Source organism: Apteryx mantelli, chromosome 22 (genome assembly GCF_036417845.1).
Source record: "Apteryx mantelli isolate bAptMan1 chromosome 22, bAptMan1.hap1, whole genome shotgun sequence".
NCBI classification, from domain to species: Eukaryota; Metazoa; Chordata; class Aves; order Apterygiformes; family Apterygidae; genus Apteryx; species Apteryx mantelli.
Genome location: NC_089999.1, coordinates 3,044,123 through 3,069,783, shown reverse-complemented (window position 1 = coordinate 3,069,783; position 25,661 = coordinate 3,044,123). Strand labels below are relative to the sequence as shown.

At 60.8% G+C, this 25,661-nt stretch overlaps 1 protein-coding gene across 1 annotated transcript; it reads right to left on the bottom strand.

Moving 5' to 3' along the window:
• Positions 1-446: 446 nt before the first annotated feature.
• Positions 447-24,434, bottom strand: SEPTIN4 (septin 4). The gene is made up of 12 exons (XM_067309980.1): positions 24,376-24,434; positions 14,899-15,204; positions 14,357-14,450; positions 13,948-14,034; positions 11,816-11,939; positions 10,484-10,618; positions 10,209-10,326; positions 9,702-9,803; positions 9,193-9,289; positions 8,743-8,905; positions 3,333-3,432; positions 447-2,957 (listed from the first exon to the last, which is right to left on the bottom strand). The coding sequence occupies exons 1-12, from the start codon at positions 24,376-24,378 to the stop codon at positions 2,898-2,900; spliced, it is 1,389 nt and encodes a 462-aa protein (XP_067166081.1). The 5' UTR covers positions 24,379-24,434; the 3' UTR covers positions 447-2,897.
• Positions 24,435-25,661: the final 1,227 nt, after the last annotated feature.

Below are 25,661 nucleotides of genomic sequence, written 5' to 3'. Positions count from 1 at the left end.
GGCCCCGAAGGCAGCGCATGAAGGGCAGGTGCCTGGACCCGCTCTCCCCTCAGCCAGGCCCTGCAGGGCTCAGCCTGCCGGGGCTCTCCAGCCTCCCGCCCACAAGCCCTGAGCCTGCCGCTGAAACCCGTCCCATGCGCTGCAGCAACGCCAGCCCCTCTGGGTGCAGAAGAAACCCCACCGCTTTCTGTGCAGCAACTGCAGAGACAGGAGGTGCAGCCTTCGCAAAGGTAAGAGCCTGGCCTGAGACCTTGCCTGGAAAAGGGCAGCCAGGAGAGAGAGGGCACTGGCCCTTTCCTTGTCACCCTCAAGCCTTTTCCGCCCGCCGCCCCCCGTAGCAGGCGTGTGGTGGCAGACACAGGCGCGCCGTGGGTGCACGCACCCAGAGGTATGTGCGGCCTGTTTTGCGGAAGCGAAAAGCCATTGCAGACAAGCCAAGTCAGCCCTATTTATTGAGAACTTTTGTGGAGGGATTAAAAATATTTCCACTAGATCTATAAGAATTTATAAACCTATACTCTTTATATACTTTAATAAATGCATTTATGACTGTCATGCAAAGGTAGGTATTTCTGTAAGAAAATAGCAAGATAAAAAAGGAAGTTGAAAGCACTAATACACCCTGGGGGATCCCTGCCCGCGAACGCAGTGGGAGAAGGGACCCCTCAGGCTTGTGGCCGACTCAGGAACGCAGGTCATGTGCGTGACGGGCATTTCCCCAAATGCCCTGTGACATCTACACTGATCCTCAAGATAACCTCAGTCACTTTCAAGCCGAGACACATGGACTATTGGGACGCAAACCTCTCATGGAGCCTGAGGAGTGCTGCTTGAAGCTACCCGGGGTTTCCTCCAGCTCAGTCAGTGGCCCCAGTGCTGGCCCTGCCAGGGACAGGTAAAGCTCACCTGCGCAAGTTCACTCCCAGTGATCCCACTGCTCCCAGTTCCTGCCTCCCAGCTCTTTGGGGCCACCCCAGCCCTCCCCACAGCCTCACCATCTCCTTTCACCTTTCCCAGCTACCAGGCAGGGAGTTGGGGGGAGCCGAGGTTTTGGGGCAGGATCGGGCTCCTTTGCTCTTACGCCATGGCCCCCAGTGCCCTGGGGCCACAAGTGCTGGAGATGCCCTGCAGCCACTTGCAGGGAGGTAGGGGCCAAGGCTTGCCGGCAGGGAGCACACAGCAGTGCTTAAATGGGAAGCCACACACACTGGGCACATCCTCAGGTGACACAGGGACACGACAGAAAAACAAGTGGCTCCAGAGGCTGAAACACCCCGGGGGGGATGGGTGCAGGTCCAGGCTGCACCCACAGCACCCTGAGCCAGGTGGGGAAGTCCCTGCCTGGTGTCTTCCCATGAACAGCTGCCGTTTCAGCCCTGGGGACAGAGCAGGTTCTGTCTTGCTCCCTGCCAGGCGGGCGGCCCTCACCAGGGTCTGTCCCCCCATCCAAAAGCCTGGCTGGGACCCTGCTGAGAAGAGCTGTCCTCTTCAGCATTGCTCAAGAGGTTTGGACCCTGCTGCATGGCTGGTCCCAGTTCCCGAGAGCAGTGCTGTACGTTTCCTTGCAAAGCCTTGTACAGCCCAGAGCTCCGCAAGGGTTTTCCGGGGTGTTTCTAAGGGGAGATGCTTGGTGGGGACACAGATTCTGCTGAGGATGCAGGGCTTGACACAGCTCTGAGCACCACTGAGCTTCAGGCCCTCCTCACACTGGTGCTGGCACAGAGGCGGACAAGGGCCGAGGTCCTGGATCCCATCCCTGGCCAAGATGCCCCTCCAGGCCCTCGGTGACCACTTGGGGAACACCTCCACACTGCAGTTCCTGCCCAGGAGCCAGTATCCCTCCGTGTCCAAGTCGAGCTCAGTGGTGGGACAGATGCACTGGCTGCTGGGCACCGAGCAACGGGAGGAAATTGTGCTCTGAGGCGGCTCCCAGCTCCAACATCAGCCAAGGGAGACTGGGACCACCTCTGAAAGAAGCCAGGAGATGAGTGAGACATGGTGCAGAGCAGCTGCTGCCCTGGCCAAGGTGCCAGGAGCACCTGGCAGCAGACACCACGCACCAGCTCGCCAGGGCCGTGCTCCCGCACTGCTGGAGTCAGGAGAGTCCTGGGCACTGCCGCACTGGAGGAATCTTGCAGAGCATCCGTGCAGGGGACACAGCCCCTGGCCACTCCGGCGAGAAACTTTGCTCTCCAGGTGTATGACACCAGGCTGCAGGGTTTTGGGGCTTGGACTAGTCCTCTCACTTCAGCCCCCATGTTACCGTTCCTTAAGCCACTGGCCAAGCTCTCCTTTGTGTAAACCCTGTAGCATGAGCAGACAGCCTAAAGTGGGATGAGGACAGGGCTGTTGTGTGGGTGGCAGGGGGAGCAGGATGGCCAGGGTACCGGGAGCTGCCCAGCATCCCTCCTGGGAGCTACGCCAGCCTTCAGGACATGCTGGGCCTGCTGCCTGCAATCCCCCAAGGCCAGGTTAAAATGCACATCCTGCCGGTCTGGCAGCCTGCGGTGTCTCGGGGCAGGGGTAGAGCAGAGAGCAGGCACTGGCCTGCGATATCCGTGGGAAAACAGAGCGAAAGCTGAGGCAGCAGGGACAGAAGGGACCGCTAAGGTGGAAAGCGGCACACAGCATGGGGGAGACGACATGGCAGCTGGACAGGACACGAGTTGATGGGGGGAGGCCCGGGGCATGCGCCAGCCAGCAGCCTGGGGCGAATGAAGCCGTGTCTCCTCAACGTTCCCAGAGGACAAGCGTTGCAACATTCGATAAGGCGATACTGCAGCAGCTTAAGGTGATAGGTGTGCTGTTGGTACTGAGTTTCCTAGCTTGGCTTGGACAGGATGTAGTGTGATGTAAACATTTCTGGTCTCTGAGTAGGGCAGAGCAGGAGGAGAGGGCTAGTGAGAGTCCTTCATCTGCTTCTGGATCTTCTGGAGCATCTCCTGCATCCGCCGCAGCTGGAAGGGATGGGAGCAATGGGAACCAATGGGGGCCTTGCATCTCCCTGGGCACCCACACTGTGAGCTTCCCCCAGGCAGTGCCAGCTCCCTCTCAAACATATCTGAGTCAAACAGCCCAAGCAGATTAGGATCAACAAAAGCTCTGTTTTAGGAGAAAGTCTCAAATCCCTCTCAAATGTCTCCTCCCCCTGACTGCCTGGCTGAAGGACCAGCCGCTGGCAGGATGCCACAGAGAGGGTTTCCCTTCTCAGCTGTGCCACCGTGGAAGCTGCGGACAAGGCACAGGGACATTGGCCGCAGAGTGTGTTTGCGAGAGCCGTTGGGTCTTGGATGAGCCCTGCCCTTGCCCTCCCCAGCCCGCCCCGCACTCACCTCCTCATCCTTCTCCCGGATGAGCTTCTCTGTCTCGGAGTCGGGCACTGCAGGGATGACAGGAATGGGGAAATCTGTCCCGCTCTCCCTCGTCAGCTTGCTGCAAGGGGCAAAGAGAGAGAAGACTTAGGAGTTTCTATAGCCATACCACAGAGGCCACACCCCAGAAAACCCCATTCTCCAACCCTCGACGTGACATGGTGCAGGGCACTGAGGCATCAGAGCTGGTGTGGCTCTGGGGGATGCGTGAGCCCAGGGACAGGCATGGCTTTGTGCGGCCAGAGATCTGCAGCCCTGCAGACTGCAGCTGGCAGTGTGCATCCCCAAAGGTGCAGATGAAAGGTTTGGTGGCTCAGAGCCACCCTGAGCACTGTGCCTTCTCCCAGGCCCTGCAGAGTGAAAGAGATGGCACCAAATTGGTGGGTGACCCAGAGGGTTGGGGCTGGAGCACATGGACAGGCAGAGGGACTGGCGCTTGTTCAGCCTGGAGAAGACAAGGCAAAGGGGAGAGCTAATCGCTGTCTTCCTCCACCTAAAGGGGGTTACAGAGAAGATGGAGGCAGAGCCTCCACAGAGACACAGAGAAAAGGTAAAAGACAACAAATGCAAGTTGCAATGAGGGGAAATTCCCACCAGACCCATGGAGAACCCTCCTTCTCACAGGGGTGCTGCAGCCCTAGGATGGATCTCAGGGAGGTGGTGGCATCTCCATTCTTGGAGATACTCAACACTCACCTGGACAGCTCCTGAGCACCTCATTCGGCTCTGGAGTTAGCCCTTGTATGGGCAGCAGTTGGACAGGAAACTCCAGGCATCCCCCTCAGCCCGTACCTTGATGACTCTGACTTGCCCACCAGGTGGGAACGAGTTTGGTTATGGTCCACGCTGTAACCAGTAGTTCAGGAAGTGTCCTGCTCAAACCAGGGCTGGGTTTGTACTGTCTTTTCATCCTACGCAATAAGCCCAGAAGACATGGCTTTGCATGCCTGCAAGTTCAGCTCTTCTATCAGGAACAAGAGCTCTGGGGCAGATCCAGGTCCAGTCTCTTCTCTAGATCAACCAGGATCTTGTGGCATACTGGAACAACATGGGTTGTGCGGATCTGTACCCAGGAGAGAGTGTTTGTTTCCTTACACCAGCAGATCCTGTTGATCTAGTGAAGAAAGTGATGTTTCTGTCTCACCAGCAGCTCTTGTCCTCCTCAGTTACTGTGATAACTATTGCAGCCCTGCTGGTGCTGGGCTTTGGGGTGCCACATGGCCAAAGAGCACAACAGGACAGAGACTCTGCAATAGCACAATCTCACATTACAAAATTCAGAGCGAGATATTCAGGATTCCCATCTTGAGGAAGGGGGAAAAAAAATTACTCTGACTCAGCCAGAAAGCCCACGTCAGTATGTCACCAAAACTGAGCTCTCCCTTCCAGCTTGCATCGAGCCATCCCCACAGCAAGTGCCAGGTCCTGTGGTTCAGAGAGGGGAGAGGGCCCCAGGGCCACCAGCACAACCCACCACAGTGCTCAGAGCACCTGGATGGGCAGACCCAAGGGCTTGCACCCAGCACGCAGCAAATCCATCCCATCAATCTTGCTGCAGCAAGCTGGGAGGATGCGACATCCCAAGGCAGGTGCTGGGCACCAGGCGCCCTACAGCCTCTTTCCTCAAGCACCCAAGCCACATATCATCATGTGGACCTGAGCCTGCCACTGGACTCCTCTCCGCCCCTGCTCTCATTTCCAGGGATATCAGTTCATTTACCAACACCAGACCTGATTTGCAGAGTCAGAGTGTGACTTGACTTTGATTCATCTTTGGCACTGCAAAGCATCTCCCAGCTCGTCACAAGAACTGTGGCCAGCCAAGGTGGATGCTTTAGTCCCTCTGGCCTCCCACACCTCCCCTGAGGGCAGTCATGGTTTACTTCAGAGCCAGCTAAGGGCAGCACCTGCATCTCCTGCCCAAGGCTGACTGCTGCAGCCTCATCATCCCAGCTGGTTATTTGTGCTGCAGTGGTACCCATGGTCACGCAGGGGCCAGGCCTTGGCACCGGGCACTGAGTGAGCCCACAGCATCCCATCTTGCTCACTAAAGGCATTTTGTTTCTGCCAGATCTCTTTTTCTGATGCTTTAAAATCTTTTAAACTCAGTGCTTCATGTTTTTCCCAGATCTCCAGTATTGTTGCACGATGGGTTGTAACGACCTTGATGGAGCGCAACCATCCTCTGGCCAGATGTTTCCCAGCAAGCTTTGAGTTTGCTACATGCTGCTTTCACCAATCATCAATGAGGAAATGCGCTTCAATAAACATGTATCCCTGTGATAGGAGCTCTGTGCATCCTGCCTGGGGCTGGACTGCTTAGACAAGAATGGAGCAGACTGAATCGACCACGTCTCCCACAAGGACCACATTGGAAGGGACCCATCTCCTCGCAGCCATCAGCTGGGTCCTGCCAGAGGCCACACGTCGCTCCAGTGGATGATCCATGTAGCTGGGATGCTGTTGTTGTTCCTAATGATCACTCGGCATGCCACGTGCCACTGCTGTTTCTCCAGTGCAAGGAACAAGCCACCGCTTTTCAGCATCTCTGTATGCAAAGCTTGGCTGCAGGATGCACGAGCCAGTTCTTGTACAGGCAGGCTGTCCCTAATCTGCAGGATCTCAACTGTACTGGGGTATACCCAAGTGTGCAAAGGCAAATGCTAGTTTCTGGTCACATTTTGAACCACCTTGGACATCGCTGCCCATTGTCACCAGCCTCACAAAGCTGTGGTCCTTGCCATAGGGGCGATTTCAGAGCCAGCTGGGATTGCAGTGAGCTCATCCTCCTCCGGCCCATGCAGCAAGGAACAAGCAGCACCTCGTCCTGAACCAGGTTTGATCTGGGTGCTGAGCACGGGTTGAGCATGGGTCGAGCAGCTTTGCCAGCTCACAGAGAGCTGGGATGGGCAAAAGTAGTGCCCACCACAGTCTCTTCCTAAAAAGAGCAGCAGCTCCTCCACACAGGTCTGCCTAAATCGGTCTCCCACGTACCAAGAAAGGCCTGAAGCAGCACTTCCACAGGCTCTGGTGCAGCGGCGTTGGGAGCATCTGCTCTGTAGCACTTCCCTTGTCCAGCCTTTGGGCCGGGAACGGCCAGCTGCCGTGAAACACCCTCCCTGCTCTGCAGACCAGAGCACACGAGCTGTGGCAAGAGCACAGGAGCAGGGGGCCAGGCAGGACTGCAGCCAGGCAGCGGGGCCGTGGCAAACGCCCGGCTCCCGTCACCCCCGTCAGGGAGAGCGGTGACGTTGCCTAGCCCTGGGCCGAACGTCTCGAGGACGCCCACGGGCTCAGTGCAGGCCGTCTGCCCGCCCGCCTGCGGGCTGGGGAGGTTGGGCACGCTGTCCTCATGCAGCCCTTCCCCAAGCAGCTGCGACCAGCCCCGCTCCGCGAGGAAGGCGATCGGCCACCTCCAGAGCCCCGCCAGCTCGGACGCCTGGCTTGACTCAAGCTGTCTGCGCTCCTTTTTCCCCTTCCTAGCTGCCGGCGTGGCTGCATCCCGCCGTGCTCTTTCCCCCCCCACACGCCAGGGCCGCTCCTCTGAAACGGGCGCCGTGTGGCCCAGCCCTGGCACGGGCCCCTCAGTGCCACGTGCTCGGGGCTCCCCGCTCCTCCACTCTGACGGTCGCCGGCTGGTGTCGGCAGGCGGGCGCCGGGGCAGCAGTGCCAAGCAGGGCTTCTGTCCCCCTCTCGAATCCCACTGTGCTCGGCTGAGCCCGGGGATGGATCCCACCAGCAGAGCCACGGCTGGGGCCTGGCACCCTGCTGGTGCTCAGCTACAGGCACGCTGCCTGCGAGTGCTACCAGCGCCCTCAGGACCCTGGTCTGCACGGCATGGGCGCCTCCATCTACCTGCCGAGCTCCATCTCGGCCACGGGGAACCAGGGCTCGCAGCTGCCAATTTGGGCAACCTGGAGGGCCGGTGGGCAGGGGGACACGGGGACTGCTCTCCCCACATGTCCCTGCAGTACCAGGCAGTGTCCGGCCCAGCTGCAGGGAGCAGGATGGCCACCTCTGCACCCCCAGCACCCACCGGAGCGGAAATGCTGCTGGCCACCCATAGCCAGGCCGGGGTCTGGCCGGGGCACGGGCTGCCTCCTCTGTGCAGACACAGAAGGACCAAGACAGCGTTTGATAACAAGTACTTTATATAGCGTCCAGCAGGACACAGCCCTGCGACACATGGGGAGATGGAGGAGGGCCAGCGGCAGGGACGAGGTCGGCCCCCCGTCGCCGCGGTCCTTGGGGGGCACTGCCGGGCTCAGTCCACGGAGCAGTCGGCACAGCACAGCCTCAGCATGGAGGGATCCCTCCTTCTCCCGCAGCATGCAGGAAAACAACGCACATGGAGAGACGAGCTTAGATGTGCCTATCGCTGCCAGGAGTCACTCTGCCTGCCACCTCCAAATGCTTACCTGGGGTCTTGCCGCCCTGCCAGCGTGCCACAGGGCTGTGGGGTGCCGCTTGCATCAGCACAGCCCACGGAGGCACCCACCAAGGGCCAGGTGCCCAGAGCTGTGCCTGGCACAGGCAGCCGGGCCTTCAGCCTCATAAGCTGGGTATCAGGGCCAGGGGAGCTCCCATGGCTCCCGCACTGCTCCAACACCCGTCTGCTCACCAGCACCACCTGGGGCCCTGCTTTTTGGGGGTTCCCCTGGGTTGTGCCACAGCATATTTGGGCCACTAAAGAGGACAGCAACGTCCCAAATCCAGAGCTGGCTGCCCCCACCCCATGGAGAGGTGCATCCCACCTCCAGCTGCTGCAGAGCCATGGAGGGGACCAAGCCATGTCCCATCCTCTCCCTGCCGAGGGCCAAAGGGGCATGCAAGACCTCTGCTGCCATCTCCATCCTGCTCAAGGGAGGACAGGCTGTGGGCCATGCTCACCCTCATCTGGGGCAGCCCTCGTCCCACCACCTGGGTGCGATGCACGGACAGAGGAGCCACCCGCTCACTTGGCTCGCCAAGCGCACACCAGCCACTTGCTCTCCTCCTCCTCCAGCCCTTGGAGCCCTCCTCCAGCACATGGGGACGGAGGGTCCCCCTCGCTCTCAGGGTGGCTCCTCAAGCTGGACTCAGCCCAGCTGCAAGGCAAACCGCCGCTGGCCCAGCAGAGGTGCCCCACCATGGTACCAAGGCTTCCTCACCCATCACACAGCAATGCCCAGCGCAGGTGCTATTTGTGTCTGGGCCAGCTCTTTGCAACATGGACACCACAGATCACCACCTGCGAGGGGCCAAGGATATGCCTGGCCTAGGGAAACTGAGCAGCTCTGAGAAGAGGAGATGATTCCCCATCCCAGCCCCATGGCATGGCATGGGCCCCACAGCCCCACTCCCAGCACGGCCCCCCTCTCCTGCCCCATACTTGCGGTTCCTCTCCTTCACCACCATGCGGGTCATGCTCTGGATGCACTGTGTGCGGTAGTTCTCGTAGTGGGTTTCTCGTGTCACATCCTTGAGGTCCTGCATGTGTGTCCTCACCAGCATCGTGCGCAGCTTCACAAAGTCGCAGTGGGCCGGGTTCTCCACTGAGGGGGAAGCCGGGGTTAGAAGGCAATAGCCAGCCCCCTGCATCCCCCCAAACCCACTGGGATGGGTCAGGGCAAGCAGAGCCCACCTTGGGGACCCCCCACAGCAGACAAGTAGGCCAGATGGGATGGTGACACTGGAGAAGGCAGACTGCTGTTGTCCGCATGGAGAAGGGGTGCGTGGTGTCCCCATGCCCCACAGCTCCCCAAGGCCTGGCAGGGCAATGGGGGCAGTGCTGGGAGCACAGCCCAAGGTGCAGAGCTGCTGGGTCCCACCACAGCATTACCTTCCACAATGCCCCAGGGGTAGAGCCGCCCACGGACACGCCGGCCTTTGGCCTCCACGACTGTGTTGCTGCCAATCACAGCGAACGGGATGCTCTCCTGCAAGAGGACCACGAGGGTTAGCAGGGCTCGGTCCTACCTGCTGCCTTGCCCACGGCTCACAGCCCCAGGTCCCTCTGTACTTTGGCCTCTGCCATATCTAGCACGGACCTGCCAAGATGCCTGGAAACCCTGGCTATAGAAAGCACCAGGTAGGGCAGCAGCAGTCACGGCACTGATTTCTTCACCCCAGCCTGATCCCACTGTTGGCCACTTGGCCAAGCTGTGGTCAGGGTCTGGCTGGCACCAGTGGGGTGATGGTGATATGTCCAGAACGGGACTGCTGGGGCTGCTGGGGACTTACACAGCCCCAAAGGGAGCTGCAAAGAGTCCTGAGGGTCCCTCAAGGATGATGCGCCTTCCCTCCCCTGGAGCTCTGCCCCCAAGAAGAGGATGGAGGAGCACAACCCACCTTCAGTGCCTGGTCCTGCAGCTTGAACTCCTCGTCCTCATCAGAGTCGCACTCGGGGAACTGGTAAATGCGGATCCCATAGTGTTCAATCTCCTCCCGGATCTGCACACAGACAGCCTGGCTAATGGACAGGGCCCTGGCCTCTCAGAAACAGGGTGGGAAACGCCACAAACAGGGCCACACAACCCCAGTGTCCCCCGACAGACTAGCCATGGACCCATGAATCAAGCCTGTCCTCTCCAGGGACCCAGACAGACTGGGTGTCACAGACACCACCACTCCTCTGTATCCTTCCAGGCCCCAGTCAAGCACTGGAGAAATGCATCCATGGGGGCTACATGGGCAAGCAGGGTCCCCTGCAGCAGTGGGGACACAGAGGATGCTCCTTGGCGAAGATCAGGCAGGGGATGATGGAGAGAGCCCTCAGCTGAGGGGGGATCCATAGCACCCAGGGAGCCAGTGAGACAGCTCTGGGCTTGATCCTGCCTTCGCCCAGTCTCCTCTTACCTTGTTTTTCTTGCGCTCCACCTCGGAGGGTGTTAAGGTGTCAGCCTTTGCCAGGACAGGCACGATGTTCACCCGCTGGTGCAGGGCTCTCATGAACTCCACGTCCAGGGGACGAAGGCTGCAAGGAGAGAACAGTTAGTGCTGTCTTCTGGCAAAGCCTCTTCCACAAACTGGCACAGTCATTGCTGTGAGCTTCCCTGGCAGTGTCCAGCACCCTCAAGTGTGCTCTGCAGCCGGTTACTGAGTGCGGACAGGGAGGTCGGGGTTGCTTGTACCCATGGCCGAAGGGCGAGATGAAATAGATGCAACAGTGGACACGGTTGTCCTGGATGTTCTTCCGGTTCAGGCCACTTTCATCACGGAAATACTGCTCAAACTGCTGGTCAATGTAGTCAGCCACAGGTTTCCAGCTGGAGGGACAGGAGGGGTTGCAGAAAGGCAAGGTGAGGATCGGTGACTCCCCATCCTACAGGACCCACAGCCCAACCTGTCCAGGAGAGACCCTCTCCCTGAGTCCCAGGCCCCACTGTGCTGTTTTCAGGCTTAACACCCCTTCCTATGGCTCAGCATTGCTCCCCAAGGAGATGGGCAGGGCAAGCCCTGTTGGCACCCCAGGCTAGCAGGATCTGGCCATTGAGGCAGACAGCAGTGGCCACATGACCCACCACGTGCCCAGGAGGCTTGCAGCACTGCAGAGCATCCTTCCCTGCCTGTGTCCCTGGCTCCTGGCTGTTGGGCTGAGCGGGGGTGTTTGGACCTAGGACACCTAAATGGCAGCCAGGCTCACAGAGCAGAGGGGTGCAGGCCATGGGTCAGCCCCTTTCTGGAGAGGCTACACAGCAAGGTGGTGTTCTTGACCCCAGACACAGCAGCTGCTGCAAGCAGGAGGATGCTGGAGCCATTGCTAGGCAAGAGCTGCTGCAAAACAGGAGGGAACCTGTGTGCTGCCCTGCCACGGGGAGACTGGGGTAGATCTGTCAGGCTAAAGGGAGCTGGCACCCAAAAGCAGCACAAGAAAGCCTGTGGCTCAGTGCAAGCTGGAGAGTGGGAGATGTTGGGAGTGGGACCCTGGAACAGGCCTGGGAAATCTTCTTCCAGGCTCAGTCACAGCTGGAGGCTGGAAACCTTTGGTGTAATTGTCAAATCCTGCCCTGCTCCAGCCTGTGCCCCTTTTGAGTAGATGTTCCTGGCACCTTTTTCTGCTTTGGAGGATGGTGGCTTTGGCTGGGCCACCAATCCCTTCCTTTGAGTCTGTAAGAGCCAGACTTCTCTCCAAGAGCCAGGCCCCAATTTCAGGAGCTGCCTCGTGTTTGAGCCCTGTGTGACTGTCTTTGCTAACCCAAAGCAGCCTGGAGGAGCAAGCCTGAGCTCCACCCCAGCAGTGTGCACCCTGCATTGCTCCCCAGCCACCCAGCCCCATGTGATCAGCCAGCCCACACACTGTGGCACCCCTGGCCCTCTTCACGCAGCCACCCAAAGCCACCTGTCTCCCCTAGCAGAAGACCATAATGGCACACTGCAACCCAAAGCCCTTCATCAAACCGTGCAGCAGAAACATCTGCCATCACACTGCCCAGCAAGGCTGCGGCCCTCTCAGCAGGACGCACCACTCGGTGTTGTTCACAGCATCCCCGAAACCTGGGGTGTCCACGATGGTCAGGCGCAGCTTGATGCCCTTCTCTTCGATGTCCACCACGTGCTTGGTGATCTCCACTGTCTGCGTGATGCGCTCTGGAAAGGCAAGAGAAACCACCACGGTCTGGGCAGCCCATGGAAGCGAAGGGCTCCATTGCACAGCACAGCTTCTCCAATAATAGTCTAGTGCTGACCGCTAGACCAGAGATCACTGTCTGCCTTGGCCTGAGCCTGAAGCCACTGCTCTCCCGTCTCCATGTGCTGGAGGGGAGCTCCTAGGTCAGAGACCCCAACCATCAGGGGCTGCAGGATGCCACCAGACTTCTGGTGTCCCTAAGGTCCCGGTCACTGTGTCCAGTGCCCATTTACTCCCTGCTGACTCCTGAGCCATGTCTCCCACGTCACAGCCTGCAGCAGCCTGGATGCTGATCCAGCTCCAGAGCTTTTAAAGTCAGAAAAGCCCATTGGATCCCTCAGTTTGAAAACACAACCAGGAAAACAAGAATCCAAGCTGAAGTCCCCCACATCATAAGCATTGCCACTAGATTAGTTCCCCCCACAAAGCAAATCCACAAACAAAAATCACCTGGCATTTCAGCAGCAAGATTCAATTTGAGACTGGCAGTCTGCACATGGGGGATGGCAGGTTTGCCGTGCAAACTGCTCTTCTCTCCCTTCATCCTAAATCTGTTGAGATGTGGCAACTTCTGCTGAAACTCCAGCCCTGTGCTCCAGTCAGCCACAGCAAGGCACAACAGGCTGCCAAGATCTAGTGGGTTTTGCAAAAACTGGTTTTCTATCCCTCTGGCTTTCAGGAGCAAGCACAACTCCAGAGCGAGGAGTCGGGGTGTTTGAGGAAATGGGGCTGTCTCTGCAGGGAAAGCAGCACGGTATCCGCTGGGGCTGGACCTAGTGCGGATCTTATGCTTCACTTCAAGGGTGTTTTCCACTCCCTGTATCTCTGTGTACCCATATGTGTGTCCCCATATCCTGGGGACTGCATGCATGTCCCTATGACCCTTTCCCCTCAGGACCCCATGCATGTCCCTGTATCCCTACGAACACTCCCATAACACTGCGTGTGGACCCACATCTGTGTGCAAGGCCACATACATACATACTGCTTTGAGCTTAAACCAGCTCCAAGCAACAGAAATTAAATAGCCTTCTCAAACCCAAGGGGGGTCGAACCTGTTTAGCTATTTTAATCTGAAAGCCTGCTCCAGCTGAAGTGGAGTAACTGGCTGTGTGGCCTCTGCCTGGACCTCGGTTCAGACCTGGACTCTCCCCAGACTCCTGGCTGCTTGGATCCGAGGGTTTGGTTTGGGTCCATCTGAAACCCGGCAAGTCTGGGCTTGTTTTCCCACTGCTTTGTGGCATGGGACAAAGCCCCGTGGGGGGGGACCCGTGTCGCTGGGCTCAGTGCTGCCAGGGACGATGGGTCCAGCTCCTATCCAATAACTTGGAGCACTACCCCACGCCAACAGGCAGCTGGCAAAACGCCACGCGTACTTTTTCTTTTAATAAAGCCCAAAAGAGACAAACACGGCTTTTCATTGGTAATGAACTGGAGAACCCTGGCTGGGCGCAGAGAGGAGCTGTCAACTCTCTGATTAACGGCACTGGAGGTGCAAACGGAGACAAGCCACTTCAAAACCCGGCAAGATCCCCACCGTGATAATCAGAGTATTAAAGAGGAACCCTGCCTTGGGCCCTGCTGAATATGCAAGCGAGAGCTCACCACCTGCCAGCGGCCCAGAAAGTCGGCCGGCCGGCACGGGAACGAGCCCCAGGCTCGCTGACCGCAGCCCCAGCTGCTGGCGTGGTCCCGAGAGAGCCCGGACAAAGACGTGGGTTTTGGCTGGCCCGCCAGCGATGTTGAAGCAGCGATCTGGGTTGCCAGGAGGGAGGCAGCCTGCACCCCCGGTGCTTCGGCACGGAGGCGCACGTGGAAGGAGGCCGTGCACCGGGCACCAGCCGGCACCGGCACATGCAGGCTCTGCTGTGCGGTGCCAGCTGCTCAGCCCCAGCAGTGGGGTGGCCTGGGCTGTGCTCTCCTTGCATGCCCCAAAAGTGCCCTGCTGAGATTTCTCACCTCTCTTACCTTCAGCGTTAAGGAGCTTGCGATCTTTATACATGTCCGTGAGGAAGAGGCTGTTCACGAGGGTGGATTTCCCCAACCCGGACTCCCCTAGGGTGAAGGGGAAGAGCAATTAGGGGAGACCAGAAGGAAGACAAGCAGGGCTGGGAGGATCAGGGCCGCCAGGCCTTGGGGCCACAAAATAGGATCCCAGATGGGCCCAGGGCTCCACAAGCCCAGAAATACTAGTGAAACCCTGTGCATGGCTGTGCCCAAGATCAGGGGACACAACTGCACATCCAGTCCATGACAGCAGAGAGCTAAAGGGGGCAGGAAAGAGCTTCACGCCCCAGTTTTTGGGATCTGCACCCCAATCAGTGTCCAGGACCCCGTCCCCCCATCCAGCTGCTGTGCCAGGCTTGGCCGCACATACCTGCCACCATGAGTGTGAAGTCAAAGCCCTTCTTCACTGATTTCCGATGGACCTGGTTGGGAAGCGTCGCAAACCCCACGTACTCCTTGTCATCCTGCAGGGAGAGGCAGAGAGGGGATGCAGGACGAGCAACGCTGCCTTCCCCCATCCCACCCCATGCTCTCCCCATGCTGGAAGACCAGCTCAGGGCTGCTCCACTTGTGGGCTGGCCACAGGGCTTGTGACCCCTGTCTCTCTTTCCAGCCACTCTGCTGAGTGAGCTCCAGCCCCGCAGAGCCACTTAGCCGAGCCAAGGGCTCGGTGGCCAAGCGAGCACCATGCCCTGGGCAGTGCTCCTGGCCATGGGGCTACGGGAAGCTCTGCAGGACTGCTAGCTCCGGGCAGCATGGGGCCCAAGTGCCACAGGATGCGGCCATGCCTGACAGAGGCCCCATGCCCTTGGTTTCAGAGGTGCAGCTCCCATCTCCTGGAGGGAGCATCTTCCGCACCAACTCCTTCGGTGCATCCTCATGATCCCCTCCTCGGCCCAGAGACGCTCCTACCTCGGAGGAGTCGTAGGGGTCCAGCTGGCCCCAGGGGCTCCGGGGCCGAGAGGGGCTCGGCGGCGCGGGGGCCGTGATGTGCTGCTGAAAATCCAAGGGCCGAGGCCGAGAGAAGGACCTGGCATCTTTCTCATCCGTGGGGTCATCAGCAAGTGCCCTGCCTACACTGGAGAAGGGGTGGCCGGGCCCAGGGTCCCGCCTGCTCTCCTCGGGCTCCACTTTCCGAAGGTTTTCTCCCCCAGGATAGTCCTTCAGGAACTGGGCCAGCTCTGCCTCGTCTGAGTCTTCCTTCAGGAAGCGCTTTATCTGTGCGAGAGAAGGGGTGAGGACGGAGGGGAGCAGAGAGGAGAGAGCACATGGTGAAGGCGATGCCCAAAGCAGGCATGCTGCTCCGTGGCATGGCCCCACATGGCCTGACTCAGTGTCACAAGCCCAAGGGCTCAGCTGTCGGCCACATGCACCATGAGGGTGGCTGGGAGAGAGGGGCACCTCAGGAGAGAGAGGGACACAAGCACACGGAGGGACACAGCCTCTGCCCAGGGACAGGCATGTGGGTAGGAGCGGGACAGGCTGGGGCACGTGGTCCCATGCACCCCCAGGGCAGCTCAGACGCTTACAGCTTGCTGCACGGGGATCTCAGTCGTCTCCTTGCACTCCGGGGGGCAAGGATGGGGACCTTCCCCTGCGGCCCCGGGGGGAGCCTGGGCACCCTGGCGCTCTTCGGGGTCTTCTGGGCCAGGCAGAGCCTCTGTGCATGCCGCTGCCTGTTCGGAGCACGGGGTTAGTGTGCACCAGGAAGGTTGGAGAGAGACCAAGAAGAGAGGTGAAAAGCAGCAAAAGAGGAGCTGGCCAGAGCCCAAACCATTGGCTGTACCAGGGAGGGAAGGTGGGACGGCTGGCAGGGTCCTGCCCGTGCCACCTCGCAGGCCTCTCGGTGCCCCCCGTTTGCACGTGTCTGTGCACAGGCCATGGTGGAAGGGGCTCCCCACCACCTTTGCTTGCAGTCCTGGGTGATGGCCAGGGCAGGCAACGTAACTCACAGCCATCATCTGCCCAGGCCTGCAAAGGGCGCTGGGGCAGCCCTGCACACCAGCACCCTCGTGTAAAGGAGCAGGGGGATGAGCAGGACCAGCAATCTCGTGTCCACACTCACACTGACTCATTGCACGAGCAGGGCCCCCAAACCCCGCTATGCAGCTCCGCTTGTGCCCCCCTCACTCCGGCATGGCTCTGCCTGGCAGCCAACAGCCATACCGAGCCGAGTAGGGGTCCCCCATCACTGGGACCCGAGCCCGGCAGCATCAGCAGGAAGGAGGGCTGGGAGGAGCCAAGCGCACCAGCCCGGCAAGCTGCCACGAGCCAGCGGCTCCATGGCTCGGGGCCCAGAACGAGCTCCCGGCCGGGGCTCCCGCGGTACACGCGGAGCTGGGCTCTCGCCACATCCTGTTTACAAGCGCAGGAGGGAGGAGAAGCGGTCCCTCAAGGGCATGGCCGGAAGCTGCTCCCGCGGACGCTGGGACCGTGCCCAAGGCGCAACGGAGACCTCCTACCTGGAGGCAGGCGGCACAAGGGGGGGGTTGCTCCAGGGCCAGTGCACCATCACCTCTGGTTTTGGGGCTAGGAGGAGGTGGCAATTGCCAAGAGATCCCTGTCTGTGGGTCTCATCAGGCTTTGGAGAGTCACCCAGCCTGTGCTTCAGAGTCAGTCCTCCATGGCTCGGGGTCTCAAGGTGAGACCCTCCGTCGGGGACACATGTCCTCTCTCAGCCTGCGCACCCGCCCAGGGCTCAGCCCCGGCTCCCGCGACCCACTCCATTAGAGACAGCACCACCGAGGGTGGCCGTGCCGGAGGCAAGCCGAGATGCACGCAATTAGCAGGCTGGAAACAAGGTCACGGTGCTGCCGGGGATGCGCGCGCTCGCACGGCCGCCCCGTCGCTCCCCTCGCAGCACGGTGTGCCCACGGTCTCCCCCGCAGACGGAGGGCAGCGCGTGCCAGGGTGCCTCTCGCCAAGCCGAGATGCCCCCGCGCCGGGGGGCTGGCGGGGGCCCCGCGGTCCCCTCTCCTGGCCCGGGCAGATCGATAGCACTCAGCGGGTTTGTCTAATCACAGCATCTTCTCCCACACGCCCCGTGTGTCCGCTTTGCCTCGCCGACCTTGAATGCTGAACCAAGCCTGCAGGCTCAGCACTAGCCTCCCCCCTCCCCCCCCAGCACAGCTCTGCCAGGCCAGGGGCTCGATTCCCTGCCACACAGCAGGGCCGGGAGACAAGGGCCACTGCCACCAAGCGCTCCCAGCCCTGGCAGCCAGCCCGTCCCCTCCATGCTGCTGCTCCTCCTGCAGGTCTCCAGCCCTTCGAGGGCCCCCTGTCGTCCCCCAGCCCAAGCACAGAGCAGCTCACGGCCCTGGAGATGCCATGGCATGGAGCATTTACGCCAAATCCTCGCTGCTCTGCCCTCGTGCATCCCACAGGCAGGGCTCTCCGTGCTGCGCTGCCCAGGGAGCGCAAGCAGGAAAGGACACCAGTGACGGAGTCTTCTCCAGCCACCTCCCAGCCTGGTGCGGGACATGTCCTCCCCGCAGCATCCCACCCGGGGATGCTCCAGGTCCACGGGCCCCTCAGCCCACTTCTGTCCCCTCTCTTGCCCCAGCCAGGGCCACCAGAGAAGCGGATCTCCCCTGTACCTCTCGCTGACGCTCCAGCTCAGGGCAGGTGGCCATGTCGGAGCCCAGTGTTCCCCGCAGCTGGGAGAGGATGCAGAGAGGCACTGGCTGTGGCTCGGGAGAGGGGACGGGGAGCAGCATTAGCATAACTCCACCCTGCGCAGGCACAGCGGGGCCAGGCGCCCATGGCACCCAGGCACCCGCCCAGCACGCCAGGCAGCGGCACAAGGAGGGCAGCAGGCCCCAGTGTCCCTGGGCTGGTGCTCCTCTGCTCCAGGGGACAGAGGCAGGGATGCCAGGACACCAGGCACAACCTCCTGCAGATACTGAGGGGCTGCAGGCAGGACCAGCACGGGGACGGGTAGGACTGGGGGAACAGCTCGACCAGGCAGGAAGGGAGAGGGAAGCCCCCAGGCCCACTCGCACTGCTGAGGAGGCTGCAGTGGGGAGCAGAGCTGAGCCTGGTGAGCTGCAGGGGTGGCCCTGCGGCAGCTCGGGGCTCTGCCTCTCCTGCCACGCTGACCTGGCTGCACAGTGGGAGAGCAGGGTCCGAGCCACCATGGACGACCAAAGCACCATTGGCCAGGGAGTCCATGAGGCAGGTCTAGGGACGGGCACACAGGCAGTAGAAGGGGGCTCTCTGAGCACCACCATCACCTGGTTTGAGCACACACATGTTGGCTACAGCCCAGCAGGACACTAAGCCTGAGAAAACATCTCCTTCACCATCCCTGCACACACCTGATCTACTCTTGCTCCCTAACCCCGGAGCACTGAGCAGCCACCCCAGCAGGGCCTCAGAGCTTCTTTGCTGGGAGAAACCGGTACATTCCCACGAAAGCCTGTTTGACAACTCAGCACGTTTGTGTTCAACAACTAAAGCTTCCCCGCTCAACTCCAAGTCATTGCTCTGGCTGCCAAGGAGCCTAATGGGACTGGCTGGGAAGGACTGGACTCTGGCACAGTGCAGCCGGTCCTGGTCCACCACAGCGCAGCCGGACGATGACACCAAGGTGGGACACCCACCCTGCAGGTACAGGGCTGACATTCAGAGCTTCAAGTGCTCAGCTGGACTTCATCCTACGAAGGATGGCTGAAGGCAGGGCAAGGAAATGGGAGGTCGAGGGTGCATCCTATCAGTGGGGACTTATCAGCCCAAGTGAAGTGCTGGGCAGAAGTGGCTGGGACTCTGCAGGGCTAATTGAAGCTGCAAGCTCCCTGGTAAGTCCAAGACTGCACTTTCTGCTTTGTTTTTGCCAGGTTTATCCTGGAAAAGGGTTAAAGGAGCCCAAGGAGTCTTGGGGCTCCAGGCTCCAAGGAGGGCAGCTCCGAGCTGTCACTGCTGGGGCTCGCCTCAGTCAGCACAGACAGTGATTCACCTTGATGCACGTCGAGATGCATTGAAGCAGCTCAGGCGGAGAGTGGGACTGACTGTGTTAGAGCAGGGTTCACTCAGCTGCTTAAGGGCTGCATTAGCCAGGAAAGCACTAAAAAGCTCCAAAACATTGGCTTGTTCTGGGGAGGATATCTGGGAAGATGGACCGTGGGCCTGCGGGATGCAGAGACGGGCCCAAGAGAGGCCCCAGTGCTTCTGTGTCAAGTCCCCAGCACCACAGGGACGAGAACTCCCCCAAGATGAGGGGACAGGCAGGAGCAGGGGCATGGGGCCATGCTGCAGGGCAGACGTGCTACCCCCTTCAGTGCCCCAGGGCGAGGGACAGGGGAGCCAATTGCACCAAGTATGAGGACCACAGAAATACCTGCCTACACAGGGCTGAGCATCCCCATAATCCATCTAATCCATTTTCCTAACCCGATCTTGCTGTCAGCGCTCTCTTCCGTCCGGCTTCAAGGCCGTCCACATGCTGGCAGTGGAGACCCTGCTGCTTCCATCTGGCCTCAGCCGTTCCTGATCAGCCTCTCCCCTTGGAGCACAGCTACACCATCCTGTGGCACCCATGGCTTTCCCTGGCTTTTCCTCCATGGAAGTATTTAGAGGCAGCAGTCTTACACCCATCACACCACTGGCCTCTGCAGCCTCTTTCTTCCCTGTTCCAGTCTGCAGCACCCTGCACAAGACCAGCACCCTGGCCGAGCTCTGCACCTTGTACAAGCTCTTCACACCATTGACAGTGCCCTGAAACACCCCTGCACAGCGCAGCCCAGCTCTCCTACAACGGCCTTGTGCATCCACACCTTTGCTCCTAGGCAGAAGGGCCCTTGAGGAGGCTGAGCATAGGATCTCATAGTCCAGGATGACCCTCCGGGGTGCTGCTCCAGGAAAATGAAGGTTCCCAGCCATTCCCTGGCCAGGCAGCAGCTGCCCCAGGTCACAGAGCTGGGCTGAGAGGCAGTCAGGCCCCAGTTCCCATCTTACCCTCTGTCCCACGTTCAGGGCTGCTTCCAGCCTCTGCATGGCTGGAGGGCACCAGCCAGGTCCGGGCAGCCTCTGCAGCCACAGCAGGACATAGAGCCTTCCCAGCCCGCAGTGCGCACCTGCAATGCCTCTTCTCAGCCGGATCGCGCCCAGCATCCCGTTGCCCTCCAAGTGACGGAGTCCATGATCACCCCAGACTCCTGATGGGAGCCCACCTACAAGCAGGGATTTACTGTAACAAGAGCCTGTCGCTGCACCAGCGCCCCGTAAGCGGATTACACAGGCCGCTGCGTGCGGGGAGGCCAGCTGCCACGAGCCTACCTGCCTCTGGCAGTTACTGCCAGGGCTGTCACAGCCCGGGTGACTGGGGCAGGCAGCTCCTGCCTGGAGGGATTCCTGCGAGGTGGTGGCAGGTGCAGGCGATGCTGTTGCACAAGCCACTGCTTGCGTTCACGCTTCCTCCTCCCTGACTCCCCTCCTGGCAAGAGCCCCCGGCCCGTCACGCTGCATCCCATGGAGCTGGAGTGCACCTTTTCTCCGTGGTGACAGCTCAAGGGCTGTGAGCGGAGATGCTGGCAGCTGTGGATGAGTGGGGCACTGTGGCATGGCTTCAGATGGCAGCGGGCAAAGTCTGAGCTGTGCAAACCACCAGCTCCCCGTTGGCATCGCTATGCCCTCGCTGCTCCCCACCAGCCACTGAGCTTCCTAGGTTTGTCTGAGAAAGCTGTGGGCAGCTTTTGAGTCCAGGACACAGGCTCCTGGCTCCCAAACCACCTGTGCACTCTGTGGGAGGCCCCAAAGGCCCCATCACTGCACCCCTGTACACAACATCGCACCATGTTTCCACGGGCAGATGGAAGGAAACATCCCAACTCAATGCCAGCCTCACGGCCAGGCTGTCTGAGGCTTCTCGGGGCTGCTGTGTGAGTAAGCAGGTGCATGTTCCATCTGAAGGTGATGTCCAGCTGCACTACCCCTAGCACAGCACACACTGCACCTCTGACAGGACAGCATCCAAGGCAGACAGGACCAGGAACAGCCTCTGCAGTCTGGCCAGCCCTGTCTTATGCCCTGGGCATCCTCAGGCCTTCAGCAGCTTTTAGCAAGGCAAACCACCTATCTTGCCCTTTCTCTCCTGCAGCACGGGCACCCATTGCAACCCTTGAAGTACCAGCTCTGGCATGCCACCGGACAGATGTATGCAGGCAGGTACCCAAACTACGTGTTACTCTACACCCCATCCTGCAGCAAGAGGTTTCACAGGTTAACTCCATCCCAAGCAGACAAGCCACACTCTTCTTTCCAAGGGGCTAAGGCACAGCAGTCCCCTCATCACCTCTGCCATCACACTGACCCTCCTTGGTGCTGACTTTCCAGAGATCAGCCCCTGGGAAGCTCAGCTCTTCAGGAGCCCTTTCCCCAAGGGTATTCAGCACCTGCGCTGTGCTTGCTCTAACCTGCCTTCAGACGAACACAGTCACCTCTCTACTCCTGGGAGCTTTCAAGCACCTCCATCATATTTTAATCAAAGTTACTTTTTTTGCAGCAATCACCTCCCACCCCATAGGCAGTGTCTCAGTTGAGAAACTGAGAATATGAACTGCAGCACCAATATCTGTAGGCTTTAAACAGCCTGGAGGAGCAGCAAAGAGAGGCTGCGACAGAGCAGACAGCCTATTTAGCTGCTTGAAGCAGGGAGAGGCTTGAGGGCCCAGTCCTGAAGCAAGGCTGGGACCTCTGGGGCTGGGCCATGCTTGGATATGTGTTCAGGAAATACCAGTGAGGAGCAGGGCTTCTGGGCACTCTATGAAAGGGATGGCAGCGTCAGGCAGTGGCACCAATCCTGGGTCTATGTATGGTGTAAGATCTAGCAACAACGCAAGAGAAGAGCCACTAAGACATGGCCCTCAGTGCAGTATTTCAGGAGCTCTATCCCTTTCCCATTAGGAAATCTTTTAGGAGTAGCCTGAATTATCTGCAAGTATCTACATGGGGACTCTGGGATGGGAACGCGCACAGCAGCATCTCCCAAGCCACAGCCTCAAAGTCACCGCCAGGCCTGTTCAGACTAGAAGCAACGCAGCATTTTAACAAGTGTCATTAATCACAGGAATAGTCCGTAAACAGTCCATCGTGGCAGCTCGAGGACAGACAAGAAGATTCAGCACACTAAGAGCATAAAGCAGCTCTTACGTGGCCAGGAGCACAGTTCAAGGGAGAGCTCACAGCAGCCATAGCACAGCGGCCTCGCAGGGGAACAGGAATCCTGCCTGTCACCACCGGCAGCTCTGCCCTACACCAAAGGGCTACAAGTGCTTTAATGCAGGAGCCACCCAGACACTAACACTGAGCCCACGGCCACAGCGGTGAGTGACTGCAGGACCTGATCTCTGCAGTCCTCTTCAGCTCAGAGCTAGGACCATTGCTCACCTCTGCTCAGCTCCCACTACTCCAAACAAGCCTTCAACAAGGCTTTGCTCTGTGACAACTTCAGGAAGAGCAGGATGCAGCACTGGCCATCTGGGATGCAGGAGAGCACCGGGTCCACCTCTCCAGGTCCTCCAAGGAATGCCGAGAGCTGTGCCCACTCCGGGCATTGCCATACCTGGGCTCAGGCCTCAGCTCACCCTGCCCCACCACAACATTTTTTTATTTCCCCAGACAGATTCAGTGCAAGCAGGTAGAGAATCCGTTGTGACCCGCAAGGCTGGGATACAGTCTCTGGGACTCGCAGCACCAGCTCCGCAGGGCAGCGGGAGAGCCCAGCTCCTCGCCTGTGCCTGGCTGGCTCGGTGTGGAGCAGAGCCAGACCCAGACACGGTCTGGGCAGAGGTGCACTTTCACAGCTGCCTTTCAGAAGGGGGCTGCCCCCTGCCTGCTCCCCCCTCTCCCCCTGGCTAGCTCTGAGGACTTGTTTCCAAGCCTGAATCTGTTCATCCCCAAAGTTAGCGTTAAGCCTTTTGCAAAGGCGCTCTCAGCGAGCACCGAGCTGGTCTCCAAAGCCAGTTACAACACGCTCCCCCAGCTGCCGTCCTATCTCGTTTCACTCTGTCCCGCTCTGAAGGAATGCACTGGTCCCAGTTCCCACAGTCGCTGCTCCGTGCGAGACGGCGCTGTCGGAGCCGCGTTATGCAAGACCTCCGCGCTCAGCCGCCCCTGCTCGCCTCGCAGAGCCCCTGCGCCGCACCGCCAGCCTTGGGGACGCCAGGCCCCACAGCAGCTGAGCCCCAGCGCCACAACCTGCCCGTCACCTGTTAGGAATGACAACAGTCCCCGCAAAGGGCGGACGTCCAGACGCGCAGCCTCCTGCCGCCTGCAGCCTCCCGGCACCACGCAAGCCACGGCCAAGCGCTCGCGCCAGAGCGGCAGAGCAAGCAGACGCAGCGCGCTCCCGCTCCCATCCCCACCACGGCCCCAAAAAGCGCCTCGAGGCCTCCCTGGGATCTGGCACAGACGCTGTTGCTCCCTCGCGAGCGCAGCCCCGCACCTGTACCCTGCCGCCTCCAAAGAGGGGAGCAAGCAGAAGTAGGACAGGATGAGCAAGATGCTGCCGACTCAGGAGAAAGCTCTCTCCAAACCCTGTTCCTGAACAGATCTGGCAGCCGCGAAGGCTCTGAGCTGCTCTGGACTTTGCAGGTAACTGCAGAGACTCCTCAAACCGCAGCTATGCTCAAAGCGTGCCTGATCCTCCTCACACCTCCCCGGGGAGGAGGGCTACCCAACCTTGCAGCGCAGCCCCGGGGAACACAGCCCCGAAGGGTGCAGCCCTGCCTGCCGTTCGCAGTCCCCATCCCTGCTTTCAGCTGCACCCTCACAGTCGCCGGCTGCTGCCAGACTCCCTGCAAAAGGCACCTTAGGGTCACCCGATGCTCTGCTTAGAGCAGACACCAGAGGCCGGGCTCTGTCTCCAGGTCCCAGCTTCAGGCGGGGAAGGCAGCTGGCTGCGACCCTTCGCACTGCCCAGGAGCAGCCCCCTGCCCTCGCTGCGCCGCTCAGGCGCCTGCCAGACACCCGGGGCTGTCCCGGCCTCCGCGCCCGGGCCCGCGGGGGACGCAGGTGCTGCTCGGAGCACGCAGTGACCCAAAGGCAGCACAGGGCGCTCAGCCTCCCCCTTTCCGGGAAGGCAGCCGCCCCGACGCCACAACGAGGGGCAGCGCGCGGGACCCGCATCCCTCCCGGGGACCCCCTGCACCGTGAGGCCGGGCAGCCGGGCCCCGCGGCTCTGCCCCCGGCAGCCCCGGGGCCGGGGCAGGTGCGGCGGCTGCGGTCCGGCAGCGCTGCCCCCCACCTCCGCCCCCGCTGCGGCACCGGCGGGGCCCGGCCCGCTCCGCCCCCGGCGGCACCGTAACCTTCACGGAGGGCACCGGGATGCGCCGCCGCGCCGGGAGCGGGAGCGGCCGCGGCCCCGGCGATCGCCGCCCCCGCCGCCGCCCTTACCATGGCTGCGGCCCCCGCGCGGGGCCGGCGCCGGGCGCCGTCCGGGAGCGGCGGCTGCCGAGCGGCACGGCCGGGCCCCGCCGGCGCGAGCAGCAGCGGTAGCAGCGGCGGGGGCGGGGGCGGGGGCGGCCGGGGCGGGGCGCGGCGGGGCGGGCGGCGGGCGGGGCGGGGCGGGGGCGGCCCCGCGCTCCCACCCCACCGGGTACCGGGTACCGGGTACCGGCACCTCCGCCGCCGCCGGTATGGGGAACCGGCACCAGGTACGGGCAACTGGCACCGGGGCACTACGCACCGGCTACGGGGCACCGGCACCAGCATCGGGCGCGGACACCAGCCCTGGGCGCCGCACCCCGGGTGCCGGGCAGCAGCACCGGGCACCGGGAACGAAGTAGCAGCACCAGCAGTGGTGACGGGCACCAGGTACAAGGCACCAGCACCGGGCAGCAGCGCTGGCACCAGGTACAGGGCACAGGCAATGGCAGCGGCCTCCTGGCAGTGGGCACCGGTACCGGGCATTGCGCAGCAGGTACCTGCTGCCTGGCACCCAGTACCATGCACTGGGCACAGGGCAACTCGCACCAGGCACCGGGCACTGGCACTGGGCACCAGGCAGTGGGCACTGGGCACTGTGTACTGGGTAACACACACCAGTCACTGCACACCAGGTCCTGGGCACCATGCACTGGGTACTGTGCAATGCACACTGGGCACTGGGCACCACACACCAGGCACTGGGTTTCGGGCAACACACACTGGGCACCACACAGTGGGCACCAGGCATCACGGGCTGGGCACAAGGTATTGGGCAATGCACACTGGGCGCCAGGTACTGGGCACTAGCACTGGGTACCAATCAGCAGGTAGCGGGTACTGAGAACTACAGACTGGGTACCACACACCATGCACCATACGTTGGGGACCGGGCACTGCAAGCAGCGCACCAGGCACCATGCCCTGGCACCAGGTGCCACGCACTGGGCACCACACATCACACACTGAGTATTACGCACCGGTCATCAAGTACCAGGATTCAGGTACTGGGCCCTGCAAACCAGATGCCCGACAATGTGCACTGGGCACCGGGCACCACACGTCGCACATGGGTACCACACACCCCACTGCGGGTACCAGGCACTGCACCGGGCATGGAGGGGTTGGAGAGTGCTCAGCTTTCGGGGCGCAGAGACCAGCTATAGCTCTGGCCAAGGATGGCAGTGGCTGGAGGGGAATCTGGGCTGCTATGTTCCCAAAATCATAGCCTGCCTCCACCTTCCCCTTGTCTCCTG

Excerpts from the sequence above, each read along its gene's own strand:
- SEPTIN4 (XM_067309980.1), bottom strand. Across the intron at positions 14,035-14,356 it reads CTTCACACTCATGGTGGCAG|GGGAGTCCGGGTTGGGGAAA; the intron begins GTATGTGCGGCC and ends CCTTCACCCTAG. Across the intron at positions 8,906-9,192 it reads CCCCTGGGGCATTGTGGAAG|TGGAGAACCCGGCCCACTGC; the intron begins GTAATGCTGTGG and ends CTTCCCCCTCAG.